The sequence below is a fragment of the Bos mutus genome, chromosome 20 (genome assembly GCF_027580195.1).
Source record: "Bos mutus isolate GX-2022 chromosome 20, NWIPB_WYAK_1.1, whole genome shotgun sequence".
In the NCBI taxonomy this organism is placed as follows: Eukaryota; Metazoa; Chordata; class Mammalia; order Artiodactyla; family Bovidae; genus Bos; species Bos mutus.
This window is the reverse complement of record NC_091636.1, coordinates 1,957,748-1,976,274: the sequence shown is the minus strand read 5'-3', so window position 1 is coordinate 1,976,274 and position 18,527 is coordinate 1,957,748. Positions and strand designations below refer to the sequence as shown.

The following is an 18,527-nucleotide window of genomic DNA, read 5'->3' as shown; positions in this document are numbered from 1 at the left end:
TCCTGGAGTCTCTGAGCTAGACCTGCGGGGCCGGCTGCACAGGAAGAGGAGGACGCAGGTCCCCCAGAGGCTGGAGCTATGGGACTCCCAGCAGGGAGCTGGGCTTCTGCTAAGTTCTTCCTTAGAGCAGGGGAGGGCCTGGCTCTGGGAGGCACTCTCGTGGCTCCTGATCAGGGAGTCAGGTGTAAGAAATGTCAGTTTCAGCCCTGGGTGGGCCACAGGAGAGAAAGCTCAGGAGAAGGGAAGCAGCAGAAGTTGCTCTCAGAGTCTGTGCCAGAGGCTCAAGAAACAAGCAGGAAGTGAGACATCCCTGCTGTCAGATGCTCGCAGCCCTGAGAGTACCAGTTAACCACTGCGGGAGCACCATGGAACATTTCCGGGAGATCCGTTGCGCAGGAAGCTTTAGGCAGACAATCTTGTGTAATCTTATAAGGAGGACACTTATGATTCCACTTCACAGAGTAGGTAACTGAGGCCAGAGAGAACACGAGGCTCCCCAGCAGAAAGCCCAAGATGTACTAGTCTGGCATCAAATTGCCTTTTCCACTGCATAATCGGCTTTCAAAGTTTTTTTTTTAAGTTAGACACTTGCTGTTAAATATCAATAAAATGCAGTAAGTAAAGCAAATCAGAGTAGAGCCGGAGGGGCAGGAGTGAAGTTGCCAGACACTTGCCCATCCCCACGACTCACACACGACCGCCCCTCTGTTGACAACTGAAAAGCCCTTCCCAAGACACAAAGAAGCTCAGGCAAGGTTCTGAATGATTTGTCTGGCTGGAGGCTTACCCTCTGGCCATAGACTGAGCACCTCTGGGACAGAGGTGTGCACGGTGCTTCCTAGAAACTCAAGCTACTCCAGGTATCACCTCAGGGTGCCGCGTAGTGCTGCTTCACTCATTTAGCCCTACTGGTGGTGCACTCATTTTGGGCCGGGCCCTGGATGCCTAACTGGCCACAGTGGTGGGTAAAAATGCACCTGGCCCCTGCCCTCGTAGAGCTTAAGTGAGGAAGACAGCCTTTAGCTGATGTGTTCCTAAAAGAAAAGACAGATCACATATCGTGATCAAAGCTATGAAGGAAAAGATCGATGTCAAGGAGGAGGACCTGATCTGTTCACATCTGGAGATCTAGCCATGAGAAATCTAGGCCACCAGCCACTGAGACCACTGGGACTGGGGAGGGCTGGCATCAGAGGGAGGTGACCAGGACATGGGCATTCATGGGCCCTCCCTGTTCCCCAGTTATTCCCAAGGCGGGCAGAAACGGTAAGCTGCTCCCAGGACCAGCTGGAGGTCCCTGGGAGTCTTACATTCCTCAGTTGCAAAAGGAGTAGAGAGAAATTCTTCTAAAGGTTGGATTATCACAAATCTAGGGCTCAGTGCGACGAATAAGTGAAATCACAATGAAAATCAGAAATCATGATGCAAATGTCACATGTCCACACAGGCTCTACTCTAAATTCACCTAGGGCTGGTCTATACATTAAAAAGACCTTTCTCCACTCCCCTGCTCTAGGCTTGGCTTTCTTGGTTGTTTATTTTAAAAATATTTACCGAACACCTGGGGTGGGCAGAATGCTGGTTTCCCAGCATGTGCCTGGCACAGAGCCAGGGCTGTGTAACCACTCAGGGCTCTCTGAGGAGCCAGGAGCAGTGTGCCGCCCCGGTGCCTGCCGTGTCACCTCACACATGGGTCTGCAGAAACTCGGCACGAAGCAGGTCCAGGGAAGTCCAGGTGGCCACTCGGTCCCCAGCGCTGGTCCCATGAGCCCTTTCTGTGTCACACAGATCTCAGTCTCTGGAATTCTGAGTGGAGAGAGGGGGCCATCCTGACCCACCGGCTGGCTGCTCTGCAGAGACTGAGGCTTCAATGAGCTCCCACTGCCAGCGCCAACCTCATTCTGCTGCCCAGCCCCAGTGTGCCTTCTGGACTCGGTTGAGATGCTGCCTTTAGAGAAGCTCTTCACCTGCCCGGGCGTCTGTTCTCTGATGCCTCCCTCCGTCTCAGCACCAGCGTGACGTCCCCATGGTGTCTGCGTCTTGTGTCTTTGGTCTGTGTTCCCACCAGTGTGCACGTTTCTTGACAAAGGGCCTGAGCCTTATTCATCCATGTGTCCAGTGTCTTATGAGTGTGGCACAGAACAGGTGCTCAATAAATGTTAAATGAATGATTATAGGTAAATATGCAGATGAAAGTATCTTCATGCTCATTTATTCAAATAGCCATCCACCCTCTGTCTTCTATACACACCCTTTTGCACACCCTCTCTCTCCCTGACTGGCCTCACCTGCTCACACTCACCCCTGCTTGCTGCGTTAAGTCCTTCTGAGATCTCTCCCTGCTCTGATGCTGCCTGGAGTGTACAGCCCCGCCTGAAGTCAGATACATGAAAGAATTTGGAAGCCTGGATGGTCTGGGTCCCCTCTGCAGACCCATGCCCATCTCAGTCCTTGGCGGCTCCTTCACGTGGGGTCACTGCATCATGCCCCGTAAAGCGAGCCTGTGTCTCAGCTTCCCTGGATCCTTGCAACAAGGCTGGGAGGTAGACGGGTTAGGTTCATTTTACAGATAAGGAAACTGAGGCTCAGAGAGGCTGTGACTTGCGTAAGGAACAAAGCTGGAGTTGAGACCTAGGTTGCCTAAGTCCAGGCCAAAGCTCTTTCCATCGTGTTCTGGGAAGCAGAGACTGGGATAGGATGCCGCTCGCCACCCGTTACCCGTGAGAGCCAGAATCGCCGGCGTGAGAAGAAAGCACTCCATTCGTGTCAGAGGACTGAGTGGGGCCGCTCTGCGTGATCCTCTGAGCCCTTTGCTCTCTCCCCTCACCCCAGTCCACCCTGCCTGGAGCCCCTGGGAATTCTGCTTGGCAGCTGACTCTCAGTTTTGAGTTTTCATTCCACCTGGGGTTCCAGGAGGGGCAGTAACCTGTTTCACAAGTGCAGTGGGGGACAGAACAGGAGCGGCGAAAGGAGCGGAGAAAAGAAATAAGCAGAACCTCACCATCCTTCCTTCTATACCCACCTTACCATGTCAGCAGGCTAGACCTGCCGGGCAGCCTTGACCCAGGTCATCAGAGAGGCTCATACACAGCCTTTATCATCTCTCACTGTCGTTTTCAAAACCCCCATCAAGGGCTTGTGGGCCTCGCTCCTTCTCCAAATACCCTGTCTGCTGCTTCCCCCAAGACTCTTTCCTCCTGAACGAAGGGCATGAATATTTAAAGACGTTTTTTCAGCCAGTGCAGTCACATCACGCTGCTGCTCTCTCTTCAAATTTTATCTCCAGAAGTTTGCCAGAGTGTCTCTGAGTGCCTCACACTCCCTGGTACAGAGTGCGATGAGGGGCCCCAGACACAGGGATGGCCCAGAGACGTTAGCCACCCCTCTGTGTCCTGAGGCTGAATGGCACACAAGGAGCCCTGATTCTGGCCCACAAGTACCCTTCGTGGGCTACCTGGGCAGTCAGACCTGAAGACTCCCTGCCACCCCAGTTCTTGGGGCATGGGCTTACGTAGGAGACACAGAAGGAAAAGGGATCCCAAACCACAAAGAAATGATGAACAAAACCCCAGAAACACGAGACCCTGGAACCCAAGAGGAGAAAGCTCTCAGCACACCAGACCCAGAGCTAATATAGATCCTGTATTCACCAGTGCACCATGGATTCCAGCCTCGAAACCACTCCTGCTGGCTCCCTCCAGCGTCTCTGATCTGCAGAATTACTCACAGCCCACCGCATCAAATCTCTCTTTTATCAACAAGACACAACACTCCTCTGTGGATAACTTCTTGAAACTCTAGTCATTCTAAGCCGTTTCCAGTGCTCTGGGAAGGGTCCTGTCCCTCTGCCCGCCTGTAACCAATCAGCCACACACCACCAAATCCATTTCCAAAGTTCCGGGCAATTACAGCCGCTGAGCTCCCTGGCCTGGTGCCCGCCTGCTCAGAGCCAGGACCCAGGTTGTCAGCAACCCCGAAACCCAGCCACCAGTTTCTCCTCCAGCTTCCTTGGAGACCCAGGTGGACCGAAATGCCACGCTTACTGCACCGAGGCACTCGGACCGGCCAGACCACACCAAGATAGAAAACGCGGGTCAAGGCCAGGCTCCCTACCTTTGCTGAGGGTCCCCGTGATGAGCTTAAAGATGGTCTGGGCAAATTTCACGAACCCAAGCTTGCATCTTTTGGAGCAGCCGCTCATGGTGGCAGAGGAAAGGCAGGTTGTGTTGTCAGCGCCCAGAAGGGAGGCACCCACCTTGCGTGCCCTGGAACTTGGAGCCTGCCTGCTCGGATCCTGAGAGATGGATGCACCCCAGAGGCTCCAAGAACAGCACAGCTGCCTCTGCAGTGAGTCCGGCTTCTGCATCCAGAGAGCCCACAGGGCACGGTGTCTGTTCCCTTCCTTCCTCCCGCCAAGCCCCTCCCGCTGTCCCCCCAAGTCCTCGACACGGGAGGACCTCCAGATGCCAGGCTGGGCCAGCACCGGCAGGGCAGAGGGCGCTGCGAGGGGATGGAGGAGGAGAGGGAAGCTGAGCAGAGCAGGGAGGGAGGAGCTGGAGCTCTCCCAGGCTTTGCTGACTGTCTTTCTTACATGGCAGTGGTAATGTAGCAATTAATACCCAAGTCAGAAGGGAGGGGACTGCTACGCAAAAACGCTCCACTCCACAGCCTCCCGGCTCGCTCTCCCGCTCTTTCCTTCCTGGTTAATCTAATAGATCAATTCTCTGAGCTGTGCCTGATTGGGACCTGGGAAGACTCCCCCCAGAGCGGGAGATCACTGCTTAGCGCTCAGTGGAAAGTTTGCAGGCAGCCTCCGAGTGGCCTGGTTTGCATCACGGAGAAGTCGGGCCAAGTGGGGAGCCCCACGGGAGCTGGGCTGTGTGGCTCCCTGGTGCCAGCAGCAGGGGCTGCCAGCCTCCACAACTCGGAAAGTCATGCCCTTGCTGCCTCTTGGCTCCAGGTGCCTTTTCACCGACACCCCCAACACACGCCCACCCAAAGTCTGCCGTTCAGCTCCAGCTCCCACCCCTGCAGAGCAGGTAAGAGTCTCCTCTCTCATCAGGGCAGCAGAGGAGTGCAAATAGGGCTTTTCTGGATGAAGAAAGTATTCCTCAGAGATGCATAGAGGAATGGCTGAAATTCAAACGATTTGACTACAGTACAATACTCTTAGAAGTAAAACTGCAAGGTAGTGGGCAAATGTGAACTCCAACTATGGCTTAACAAAAAGTCTGGCTGCCGTTCAGTACCATAGACTGTGTGAATTGGACAGAACATAAGGGAACATCTCATCCCACACTCTAGACATGGCATGAACCTTCCCCATGACACCTCCCCCACTTTACTTTCCTTGGTTATTTAAAGGGTTCCCAGGCACCCCACTCCAGTACTCTTGCCTGGAAAACTCCATGGATGGAGGAGCCTGGAAGGCTGAAGTCCATGGGGTCGCTGAGGGTCGGATACGACTGAACGACTTCACTTTCACTTTTCCCTTTCATGAATTGGAGAAGGAAATGGCAACCCACTCCAGTGTTCTTGCCTGGAGAATCCCAGGGACGGGGCAGCCTGGTGGGCTGCCGTCTATGGGGTCACACAGAGTCGGACACAACTGAAGTGACTTAGCAGCAGCATGGGCCACCACCATGGGTACCACCCATCAATGCACTGTGGTTTCATTTGAATAGCAGATACAAAATCTACCTAGAGTTGAACTAAGCCACGCCTTGAGAATGTCTTTCTCTTCCTCGCCATCAGCTTGACTATTATCTGCTTCTCTGGGATGTTTGAGAGAACTAGATTGCTTAAGAGCCAGAGAAGGGAGAACACCCATTGATAAAACGCCATATATGCCAGAACTCAAGCTCCATCTTCTGTGAGTCATGGGAAAGTGAATCTTGAAATGAACCTCAGCCCTCAGCGAAGTCACCAACAAATTCCAGAGACAGGCCAGTAGCACAGAGCCTTTCTCCAAACCCAAGTGCCCCTCACTCCTGACTTGCTGGGACAGTGTGAATCACACGCATTGCAGGGAAAGAGCCTTGGTGGAAAATAGCCCCTGCATTGGATGTCACAGAGCAGGGGTTCCCAGCCCACAGGCTTAGACAGGACCCAGCCTGCACAGCAGGAGGCAAGCGGTGGGCAAGCAAGCAGAGCTTCGTATGTATTTACAACCACTCCCCATTGCTGGCATTACTGCCTAAGCTCCACCCCCTGTCAGATCAGCTGTAGCATTAGATTCTCACGGAAACATGAACCCTCCTATGAACTGTGTGCATGAGGGATCTTGGTTGCACAGTCCTTTGGAGAATCTAATGCCTGATGATCTGGGGTGGAGCTGAGGCGGTGATGCTAGCGCTGGGGAGTGGCTGCCACCATCTCCCATCACCCCCAGGAAAACAAGCTCAGGGCTCTCACTGATTCTGCACTATGGTGAGTTGCATAATTATTTCATTATATATCACATTATGATAGTAATTGATATGAAGTTCACAATAAATATAATGCACTTGAATCATCTGGAAACCACTCCCCCTGACCCTCAGTTCAGTTCAGTCACTCAGTCGTGTCCGACTCTTTGTGACCCCATGAATCGCAGCACGCCAGGCCTCCCTGTCCATCACCATCTCCCAGAGTTCACTCAAACTCACATCCATCGAGTCAGTGATGCCATCCAGCCATCTCATCCTCTGTCGTCCCCTTCTCCTCCTGCCCCCAATCCCTCCCAACATCAGAGTCTTTTCCAATGAGTCAACTCTTCGCATGAGGTGGCCAAAGAATTGGAGTTTCAGCTTTAGCATCATTCCTTCCAAAGAACACCTAGGGCTGATCTCCTTTAGAATGGACTGGTTGGATCTCCTTGCAGTCCAAGGAACTCTCAAGAGTCTTCTCCAACACCACAGTTCAAAAGCATCAATTCTTTGGTGCTCAGCCTTCACAGTCCAACTCTCACATCCATACAGGACCACTGGAAAAACCATAGCCTTGACTAGACGGACCTTTGTTGGCAAAGTAATGTCTCTGCTTTTCAATATGCTATCTAGATTGGTCATAACTTTTCTTCTAAAGAGTAAGCGTCTTTTAATTTCATGGCTGCAGTCACCATCTGCAGTGATTTTGGAGCCCCCCAAAATAAAGTCTGACACTGTTTCCCTGACCCTCGGCCTATGGAAAAATTGCCTTCCATGAAACTGGTCCCTGGTGCCAAAAAGGTTGGGGACCACTTGTCATAGACCTTGAAACTGCCTTGTTATTCACTCTGTGTCTTAAAGTGAGGAAGGTCCCAACTAGAATGCGTACGGTATCTGGAGATGTTAATGGCACTTAGTTTTTTGTACACTTGCTCACATATCCAGGACTTAGCAATCTCAGAGTCTGTGGTGTGGAGCTGAGCAGCCAGGATGCAGAAAGCACTGAGGGCCCAGGATGCAGGAAACACCAACCCAGGCGCACCACGCACACACAGCTGGTGCCCTTCTGGGCCTAACAGCGGAGCAGATTCATCATGAGATGTGGAGCCCTCGTCAAGAACCATTCATCCAAGGAATCTGGCTCATTTTGCAGAGTCTTCGATCAGATGGAGACGCAGGGCAGGTTAGTGTGGAAAAGAAGGAGAAAAGAGCTGGGGGTGGAACAGCACCTACTAGGCAAGGAGCTGGCCGAGGGCAGCACCACCTGGGCACCAAAGAAAAGGTAGAGAAAGATTAGAGGAGCATATGGCACCCATCTGATTGCTTTGCCGAGGAGAGTACTAGCCTCTGGATGGAGAATTCACTTCAGAGGACAGGGAACTCTCAGCTACGCCCAGCTGTTTCTCTCTTCCATCCCACAGAAGGTGAGGACATTGAAAACTGAGAAGACAAAAAAAAAAAAGTCAACCAACCAACCATTAAAAAATAAAGCTGGTGACTTTACTGACATCAGCTGACCCTGAACTTGATCTTTCAGCTGGAAACCTGGCCAGGAATCCTGCTGGAGCAGGGACTCCTGAAAGGCTGTCAGCAGCATCTAACTTACAATGACATGAGACGTTGCTTCAGCTCGGGAATCTGGAACCCCAACCTCTGAACACACAGGAGGAAAGAAGCAACCGTACTTGTTGTTTGAAGAATCAGGACAATCTTATAAACAAGTACCTCATGAGTCCTCCAAGAAAGACAGGTGATGGTTAAGTCGGTGGGTCTTTGCACCAGGTATTTAATCACTCACCTGCTCATTCCACACCTGTATATACTGAAAACATGCTATTACCATGGCCTCAATCCAGGCACTGAGTACACAGCGGTGGGCAAGACACACCAAGTCCTGGGCCCACCAAGTACCCATTCGCATGGTGGGAGGACGAACACGGTCAGCCATCGTGTGTACGTATAAGACAGTGCTTCAAAGAAAAAGAAAGCTCCTACTTTACGGTGTCATCAAGGAAGCTTTCTCTCTATTAAAATGACATTTAAAAAGAGATTCCAAACCAGATGTAAAGCTCCCTGGGGTAATAACCAACCATTAGGGCTGAGGAACAGCAAGTGCAAAGGACAAAGACAGATATGAGATTCTAAGGTCGGCAATTCAGCGATTATCAAGCAAGCCAATGAGCCTCAGTTTTTCCTTCTGTAAAATGGGAAGAATAAGTCTTACCTCCAAAGGTTTGGGGGAGATTTACATGAAAATCAATGTGATTAATTTAGCTTCTGGCATAATAAACCCCTTTGTTAGGGGCAAAGTTCCTTATTGAAGCTCCAACTGCTGCCACTCTTGTTGGTGGGGCCGCCACTCCTGCCCTGTTCCCTAGAGCAACTCCTCACTCTGTAGGCGAAGCTTCATGCTCACTGGGAATCATGGAGCCAGGCGCCGATGCTTAATCTCCCCTAGTAGTAGCTCAGACATTAAGCATTTCAGATCCTCCTCTGAACACAGCAAGGCATCAAGTATCTGACTCCTCAATCTTAGATAAATGACTCAGGCCCAGAGAAGGTCAGCAGCATCTAAAACACCACACAGCAAAATCCCCAGGAAAACGGGCAAGGTGTTTGGTGTGCCAAGCACATCCCCAGCTGAGGAAGGCAGGTTGTGCCCATATTGAATTCATGATGGGAGAGAACAGAGAGGATCCTTCTCTGCTCAAAACACACGCTATTCTGCAAACAAGAAGCAGAAGAGGCCACACAGAATTCAGATGGCATCAGGGAAATTAAACCATCAGCAGGCTTATAATTAGTCAGCCTCCCCCTACAGATGTGCCTTAGCCAAAGGAACTCAGGAAGATAGTTATCTCTCCACCTGAGATTGTTTATGGGGATCTTCACAGGCTAGTTCCAGGGGGAAGGAGAGGCGGACGGTGGCTCCAGATGGTGTCTGGGCTGGGGAAGGTGCTCTGACCTCTCTGAGTTCAAGGCTGAGACAGGACAAACATGCCGGTCTTTAAAGGGTGGAAAGGCTGTCCTCAAAATGATAATGATGACAGCAGGGCTTGTTGAGTGCCTTCTACATGTGGGGCGACTACTCTAAACACTCACTTTCCGCATAGCTGATCCTTAGAACTCTATTACATTTCCTATTCTACAGGTGAGGAAATGGGCCCAGAGAGGGAAAGTAACTTGTGGATAGTCACAAAGACATCCTGAGTCAAGACCATTTGACTTTAAAATTGTTAGAAAGTTATTTAGTGTCTCATTAGGGTTCAAAATTAAAGCGAATGGCAGTGTGAAGGAAACATGGTTTGCCTGATTATTAAAAGAAAAAAGCAGCTCTTCATTAAAATCATAAAGTCCCCATCCCCAAAGGCATCACAGAGACAGAATGGAGACTTTCGCCCTGGAGGGAATTCCCGCCACCCTGGTCGTGGGGGTGGGAGCCAGGTGGAGAGTAGGCACAGATTCAGTCACAGAGCATCCAGGAGACAAAAGCCACACCAGCTATTTTAACAGAAAGCATTTCCTATAAAGATGTGTTCAGCAGGTGTTGGAGGACGGGAAGGGCAAAGGGAGCCAGTGAGAAACCGCAGAGGTGGTAACTTCAGGAAGCAATTTCTGCTCTACTGCTGGGTGGGGTAGGGGGCGACCAGGGAAAGCGCTGGGGTTCTCGGGACCTGGAAGTCTGGAGGAGGCACTCCGTGATGGTGAGACTCAGACCTTTGAGGAAGGGGTGCCAGCTGCCTGGCACTGGCATCTCTGAGGGGGAGCTATGAGGTTCATTCTGGGAGAGTTCTGGATTCTGGAAGCTGCCACCGCCAGCGGACAGTACTGTTGCCTGGGGACACGGATGGGAGCAGGAGCAGACTAGAAGGAATAAACACCCCCTGCCACTTACAGAGTGCAGCCCAGAATCATGCAGCAGGGCAGGGAAGGGAGCCTTGAAGCTGGGGGTCAGCAGCCAGTTGACACAGTCCAGGTACCTTCCCTTCTAAAATTCTAGAACCCCATTAAGTGCCAGGCATCGAGGACGTACCCTCAAATAAGACTACATCCCTTCCCTTGTGGAAATCGCACTTTTGAGGTAGAGCAGGGGAGGGGTGCTTAGAACATAAACAAACAAACAAATTTATAAGGTAGAGAATTTCAGAGCATGAAAATAAAGCAACTAGTGACCGGTGTATGTTTCTCTAATCAGCAGGACTGTCATTGAACAGCCCATAATAGAACAACCACTAAGAGGAAGACAGCAGATTCCACCGGGGTCAGGATCATCAATAATCACTTGTTTCTCTGTGCTGGGTGTTGTATTTGGATTATCTGGGTTTTGCCACAAATTTATGATGTTGGTAGTGTGATTTATTATACCCATTTTACAGATGGGGAAGTGGAGTTCAGGCAGACTTGATGGCTCACCCAAGGGGAGGAGGTGGAGCCAAGGGAACTAGTGACTGACTGGAGTCTGGGGAAGGGGAGGGAGTCAAAAGCCACATGTATTTCTAGAAACAATAGCAGGAAATGTACAAAAAGGATGAGTTTTGGGAAATGAAACGGTTACAGAGTCCGTTTGTTTTGGGGAGAGAAGCGTCTAGCTTGTTGATGGAAATGAAAGTGAGGAACTCAGGAGAGAGGGTAGGAGCTAGAATTCTCATAAATAAATGATTTTTCTTGCTGCTTAGGAAGAAAATAAATGTAGCATCCCAGCAGGCCAAAAATATTAGCATTTAAATACAGCCTTACACAGGTGGGGAAAAAGGGCAATTTCCTTAGAATTAAATCAGACTTTTTCTTTCCTCCGAGGCTCAGAAAAGTCCATTCTGCTCAAGTGTGGTCTTCAGAGTGTTGCTCCACGTTCTCAGTGGGACTCCTGTTCTCTCCCCATTTTCATCATGAGAAAATGATGCCTAAGAGTTGATGGAAATTCCTCTGATGTTGGCCGGAAGTCTCTCAGGCTCATTTGCCTCTTGTGTTATCTAATCTGCAGGGCCTAGTTGGGGACTGGAGGAACCATGGTTTTGCAATGGAGAAGGGGAGTGTGCAGCTGCAGGGGCTTCTAGGGAAAAGATGGGAAGAGACCAAGGGGATCCTTGAAGTTGCCCCTTCTCCATCTGTTGCCACTAAATGCCACCCCTTTGCTACCCCATTGACACATCTTGCCCCAGTGCTGTCTTCCCCTGTCTCCTCCACCCTTGCCCACTATGCTCAGCTGGACTTGGGGCCCCTGTCGTGTGTAATCATGGAAAGAGAAGAGCTAGCTTCAGTTAGATACCGAAGATCCCAGGTGCAGCCTGGCTGCCCCAGGCTGACCACGGATAGCCACGCAAGTCAGGCTCATCAGTCTCACGGCTGCTTCCCCTCTGCCTCCCAGAGCCCAGGAAAGCAGGACACAACTCCACACAGTGCAGCCTCGGGGGCTGGGCTTCCAGTCCAGATGCAGCTGATTCTGGATTCTTCTTTACTCTTACTTTCCTGGATCCGCTGGATCTTATTTTTTGCAAATAACCCGGATGGCTTTTCCCATATTCTTTAGCTCAACAAACCACATCATGGCCTCCCAGGACACGGACGTCACAGGGCGGGAGTCATCGTTGGTTTCTCCCCATCCTCTTTCCCCTCTGTATTATTGGCAGGATTGTTCCTTCCTGAGGCTCCTTGCCTCCTCCCAGCTTCCGGTGACGGCTGACGTTCCCCACCAGTCCTTGGCTTGTAGACACATCCCCTCACCTTGGCCTTGATCTTCATGTGTCTGTGTCTCTGTTTTCTCTTCTTATAAGGACAGGGGTCACTGGTCAATAGTCCCAGGCCATATGACTGCAGCTTGAATTAGCTGATTACATCTGCAAAGACCCTATTTCCAAATAAATTCACATCCTGAGGTTCCTGGTGGACACTCAGTTTTGGGGGGACACTACTCAAGCTTCCCCTCTATCCATGCCAGCTCCAGCTCCATCTAAGCCGTCGCCAGTGCACGTCACTTCTGCTTCCTTAGTATCTCTCCAAGTGGCCCATTTCTCCCAGTGAATCTGCTTAGTCAGCCCCTCATTTACATTCCACTGATGGCTTCTCATTGCCTTCAAAATCACACCCACACTGTTTAGCAGTGCTTTCAAGGCTCTCGGAGATTCCACCACTGTTTATCTCTCCAAGCTCATCTCTCCTAGGATGCACGGCTGTATTGATTCGCATACAGATGTGGAGTCTTTTGTGTGTCTGTCTGTTTGTTTAATGACGGCCTCTCTCCCTGCATGTAAGCAGCTCAGAGAACGGGGAGAGTGGCTCTCTTGTGCGCTTTTCTATCCCATGCCTGACATGCATGGTGAATAAACTCCACGCTCCCTCTGGTCCCAGTACAGTGCTGGGCAGTGCTGAGAACTTCAGTGATCCGACAGAAGGACTCCGATCCTGAAGTGACGCTGAGACTTGGGAAGACGGACCAGAGGAGCTGAGCTACCAGGCCAGAGACATAGGGGAAGGGTGGGGGGGCTCCCCCACTTCGATGGCCCTGATGAGCCGCCTGGCCAGAGGGACCACAGTCCTGGGGCCTTTGGAGACACTGCTGCTGTGGTTGAGAGGCTGGGGTGGGGGGCACGGTGATCTCTGTCACCTCTAGCCCCCAGTCGTGTCTTTCTTCCACCCTAAACCCTCCTGTAGCCTCCTTGCAAGGTCCAGGGTTAAGGTCTCAGCAGCCTCTCCCTCTCTCACTCCTTTCCAGCTTCACTGGCTCCCTGGCTGTTCCTTACACAGGCCAAGTATGTTTCAGACTCAGAGTGTTTGCGCTGTGCTTCTTCGGCCTGGAACACTGTACTCACACAAAATCATTCTCACCCGATTCAGTTGTTTTGCTCACGTGTCATCTCTGCACAGAGGTCCCTCAAACAACTTTATTGGGAAAGCGCCCCTCCCACCACTGATTCTTTTACTCGGTGGTGGCAGGTTACATCTTCTTTAGGGCACTTGCCCTTTCCCACCTCTGTGTTATATATGCGTCCCCCACCAGCCTGCAAGCTCCCACACACACGGCCAGGTCTGTTCTCTTCTGCTCCATCCACAGTGCCAAGGAAGAATCCCCATGGCCCCACTGGTCACAGAGACAAGCTCCCACTCCTTGGGGTTCTCTAGCTGCCACGTTCTTCTGAATAAATTCACCAGAACATGCTGGAAATTTTGGTCTGGTAGGGATCTTGCCTAGTTTAGAGCACCCACGGATAACATGGGTTTGGAGCCCATGGGACTTGAACTCACCATAATCACTCATTAGGTGTGTGCATTTAGCCAATTATTCCAATTCCCTGAGCCTCTGTTTCCTTATCTTTAAAATAGGCATAATCAGCATCTATTCTGGTGTTAAACAGGAGGGGGCGACTAACTGTCCTGGTTTCGGAGGACTGAGGGACTTCTGGGAACGCAGCTACTTTCAGTGCTGAAATCACAATAGTCTTGGTCACTCCTAGGTCCTGCACAGACAGACAAAAACAATGGCTCAGATGGTGAAGAACCTGCCTGCAATGAAGGAGACTCGGATTCAATCCCTGGGTCAGGAAGATCCCCTGGGGAAGGGAATGGCAACACGCCACTATTCTTGCCTGAGGAATTCCATGGACAGAGGAGCCTGGGGGCTACAGTCCATAGGGTGGCAGAGAGTCAGACAGGACTAAGTGACTAACACTTTAACTTCCTTCAATGAGAGTGCAGAGCCTGTGTTTTTAACCCAAATTCCACACTGTCAGATTTTGGGTCACTTGATTTTATATTTTACTCCATATATTATCACAAATGACCCAAATCCTCTATGGCACCAAGGAGGGTGTCAGAAATAGTAAAGAGGTAATTAGTCGTGGGTGGCCAGTACCCTTTGCCTCTATGACTGCCTCCGTCTCCTATACCAGTTACAGTCCTGTCCCCTCAGATCCACCCATGGAGAATAGAGGGGTTGACCCTGGCAAGACCACAGCCAGACCAAATACCCAGGCTCCTTCTACCTTCAGGCCACCCACCAAGGAAACAGGCAGAAAGGTCATGTGACCAGAACCAAGCAACAAGTCAGACCCGTCCTTCTAGAAACTCATCCAGAGGCAGTGATGGGGGAACATGGAAGGGAGGCATTTACCAGAAAATGAGTCTCTTGAAAGATTCATCTTCATATTGGTAATTACATCTGTGCCCAGTGGGGCCGGCAGGATCCTGGGAAGCGGCGGACAGGGGGGCATGTGCATCAGTGGGGTGCTGAGCAGGGGCTGTTTCCCATACTCTGGTAATGCTCACTGCAGATCCCAGAAAACCACCCTTGTCCCTGTGCCCAGAGCCTCAAATGGTGAAAGCAACTCAACTCTTAGAGGAATTCAAGCTCAGTGCCAAGCTGGCATGTTCCCGGAAAGGCAGGAAGCAATGGCATGCCAAAGGGGATGTGAAGGCTTTCGGGAGTGGTTGGTGGTGTTTTTCCCCACCCAGCACATACGCTTGCCCACAGCGGGGAGCGGGGGGCTCGCCCCTTTAACACACAGCCCATCCCTCTCCCCTAGGTTACCTTCCCACCGCAGAATGTCAACACCTTCTAGTTTGGCATCGCCCTCGCCTTCTAGTGAGCAAAGCAGAGGTGGACCTTGCCATTTGTCTGAGCCCCCTTTCCTTGTCTGTGACATGGTTGTCAACTAGCTTCCAGACTGGCATATCCAGGTGAGGAGTAAATAAAACAATACCTGAACAGTTCATTTCTAAATTGAGAATGCGGGGTAGGATCGTGTGGTGGGCCTCGTAGCTCTGTCACCTTTCGACAAAGGAAAGCTCTTACGCCTCAGTTCTTCCATTCCTCACTCTGTAAAACGAGGCCACCTGTAGCCTCTGATTACCGTATTACCTGTAGCCTCTGATTACCGTATTACCTGTAGCCTGTGATTACCGTATTACCTGTAGCCTGTGATTACCGTATTACCTGTAGCCTGTGATTACCGTATTACCTGTAGCCTGTGATTACCGTATTACCTGTAGCCTGTGATTACCGTATTACCTGTAGCCTGTGATTACCGTATTACCTGTAGCCTGTGATTACCGTATTACCTGTAGCCTGTGATTACCGTACTCAGTGAAAAAATGTATACGTGGAATGACGGGGAGTCCCACTGCCTAACTTATAAGCTCCATTCACATCCCTTGACTCTGGCCAAGGGTCTGAGAGCTGGCGTCCCTGGGCTTCAGAGGTTCCAGAGCAGGAGGACAAAGGCCCAGATGCAATGGGTCTGGAGGCATTTCCAGGGCCCTTTTATTTCTGTGGCTTCGGCCTGAGCTGGAAAGTGTATAGGTCCTGCCTCCCCGAACATGTCAGTAAGCTAGGTCATCTCAGGACAAACATCGATGAGAAAAAGCCTAATTAAGTTGGATTTCCTGACTTGAGGAGTTGAGACCCCTCCCCTTATGGGGATGGAGCTCTGTGCAGCCTTGGAGCCTCTCTCTGTGGCCTCCACACACCCCTCCCTAAAGTAGTATCGGCCCTCACTCTTTCCTGTCCCTTACACATGAACAGGAACTGCAGAAACAGACACAAGAAGAGGAGAGAAGGAAGCTGGTATCCTCTCAGCTGGCACCCACGTTCCTCTCAGGGAAGGCATTGCCTTTGTGGAGGTTTACGTCCCTGAAGAAAGATCTGAACTGGGGGTGGGAGAGAGCTGAAGAAGGCTTAGGAGAGGGCAGATGCACGCTGGCCCCGGGGATTGGGAACAGCCGAGGGGTGTTCAGGGAGACGTCTGAACTCACCTTTCAGTCGCCTGTGGCCACGAGGCATACTTCCTCTGTCTCCCTAAGCTTCCTGTGCAGTCCTTGGCTATACACCCGGGACTTGTCAGAATTTTTAAAAGTGAAAATTAAGAGAAAAGATTGAATTGCAAATTCTGATAGATTTAATGTGGAACAGGATCAGGGCACCCATGAAACCAAGCAGGCCCTAAGCCGGCCTAGCTCAGGGTCTGCAGGCGCTCAGAGGCCCAGGTATCTGGGAACACTCGGCCCTCCCTTTCCCCCTCCCCCATCTTTTCCCCTCCCTCCAACATCTACGTAATGGTGAGAGCTTGAGAGTGGAAGGGACCCCCTAGGTGGTGGTGGTGAAGGGGAATATCCAGAAAAAGCCAGTGGAATCTTAAAGGATAAGGCATCTCAGCTGATTTCCTGGCTTCAAACATAGAAATACTAATATCAGCTTGTGCATTTATTATCCTTTCCAAAGTGCTTTCCCTTATTTTGTCCCTTTTAACCTCAGCGTTTTGTTTCAATTTTCAGACAAGGAGACTGCAGCCCTGAGAGGTCACGTGACCCATTGGAAGTGGCACTGCCCAGGGTCTGCTCCCTACTGCTGTTGGGACCTGTGCTGACTCAGCTGAGCCCAAGCCTCTGGCTGCAAGTTTGCTAATCGTTAGGATGTTAAGTGACTCCAAAAATACTATGGGGGTGGCTTCTAGGAGGCAAAGCTGAGCCTGGAAATGGGGTTCAGGACCAACCTCTGTTATGACCCACCCCTACTCCCCACCTCCAGCAGATAGGGAGCAGGAGGGTGAGCAGGAAGGGGCCAGGGGCAAGCCCAGCTCAGCTGCCCAACAAGGGAAGGAGTGGTTCTTTGGTGTAGCGAAGAGGATGGTGGGGAGCCTGAAGAGGGCTACAATGGGGCTGGAACCCAGAGATCGGTGTGCACACAGCTGGGGGAAGTCTGGGTGCAGAGACAAGAACCTCAGAAGAGAGAGCAGCTGCTGCTGTGTTGGTTGGCACTAGAGGGGCTGTTTTTGACCAAGACTCACTCAATCTCACTGTTTTCTTGATGGGGAAAGTGAAAGTGAAAGTCGCTCAGTCATGTGCGACTCTTTGCAACCCCATTGACTGGTCCATAGAATTCTCCAGGCCCGAGTACTGGAGAGGGTTGTCTTTCCCTTCTCCAGTGGATCTTCCCGACCCAGGAACTGAACTGGGGTCTCCTGCATTACAGGTAGATTCTTTACCAACTGGGCTATCAGGGAAGCTCCTGCTTGAGGAAGTCACACAGAGGCTGCTCTGTGCCTAGAGTGGGTTTCCCACTGTTTTGCTAGAGGGAGCCCAAGTTCCTACTCCTTGCTTGCAGCCCACCTGGCCAGAGGTGACCTTCCCTGGTGCTCCAGGGAAGATACGAGTCAGGGGCTCAGGGAGGAGCAGCTCTGCCCCCTAGTAATGGGGAGATGTCAACAGACATTGAAAAAATGTTTTCAGGAAGCAGCAAAGGCTAGATTTGACTGTAAAATGAGTGCTGTTTCTACTCAGAATTTGTGAGGTACTACACCCCTTCCCTGCACCTCGTGGTGTGTATTCTACCCTTGGTCGGCTTTCGCCCCCCAGGATCGGTGCTCTTCTCAGCAAGTCCCGCCAAGTACAGAGTTCCAGGACCCAGACACAGTGACGGGGGAAGGGAGAGGCTTAGCTGTGTGCTTAATGAGGATCGTTAAGACCCACCACCTATCAAGAAGGCAGGATGAGTGGTGGTCAGACTTGTGGGCTCTGAAGTCAGACAATTTTGTCTCCAAATCTCCCCTAAATAGATGTGACCACCAAGGTACCAGGAACCTCTTCTATCTTGTTTACCACAAAACTCCCAGTGCCCGGAATAGAGCCTGGCACACACAGAGGAGTCAATATTTTATGAATAAACCAGCAGCTCCAACCTTGCCGCTTCTTTAACCCTGCACCAGTGACTTCGTCCCTTTGAGTGTCAGTTCCCTCCTCTGTAAAACGGGAGGAAAACTTGCTTACCAGATGCACGTGTGTGTGCGCTCAGCTGCTCGGTTGTGTCCGACGCTTTGCAACCCCATGGACTGCAGCCCTTCAGGCTCCTCTGTCCTGGGATTCTCCAGGCAAGAATACTGGAGTGGGCTACTATTTCCTCCTCCAGGGATCTTCCCTGGCCCAGGTATCGAACCTGAGTCTTTTGCATCTCCTGTATTGCAGGTATATTCTTTACAGGTGAGCCACCCGGGAAGCCCCGTGGTGAGGATTAAAAGAGAGAACTAGCTGTGGCACTCAGCACTGGGCTTAGTGTGTCTCCACAAAGACTGCAATAACAGCAGCTAGTTCATAATTCATATTCACCCGACACTTTGCGAGGTACTGTGCATTGGG

At 51.2% G+C, this 18,527-nt stretch overlaps 1 protein-coding gene across 1 annotated transcript in view; it reads right to left on the bottom strand.

Annotated features, from left to right (window-relative positions):
- The window catches only part of KCNIP1 (potassium voltage-gated channel interacting protein 1), a 408,630-nt gene extending 404,309 nt beyond the window's left edge, over positions 1-4,321 (bottom strand). The window contains exon 1 of the mRNA XM_070357396.1: positions 4,114-4,321. Within this exon, the coding sequence (XP_070213497.1) occupies positions 4,114-4,201 (88 nt within the window). The 5' untranslated portion in view covers positions 4,202-4,321. The remainder of the gene's footprint in view (positions 1-4,113) is intronic.
- Positions 4,322-18,527: the final 14,206 nt, after the last annotated feature.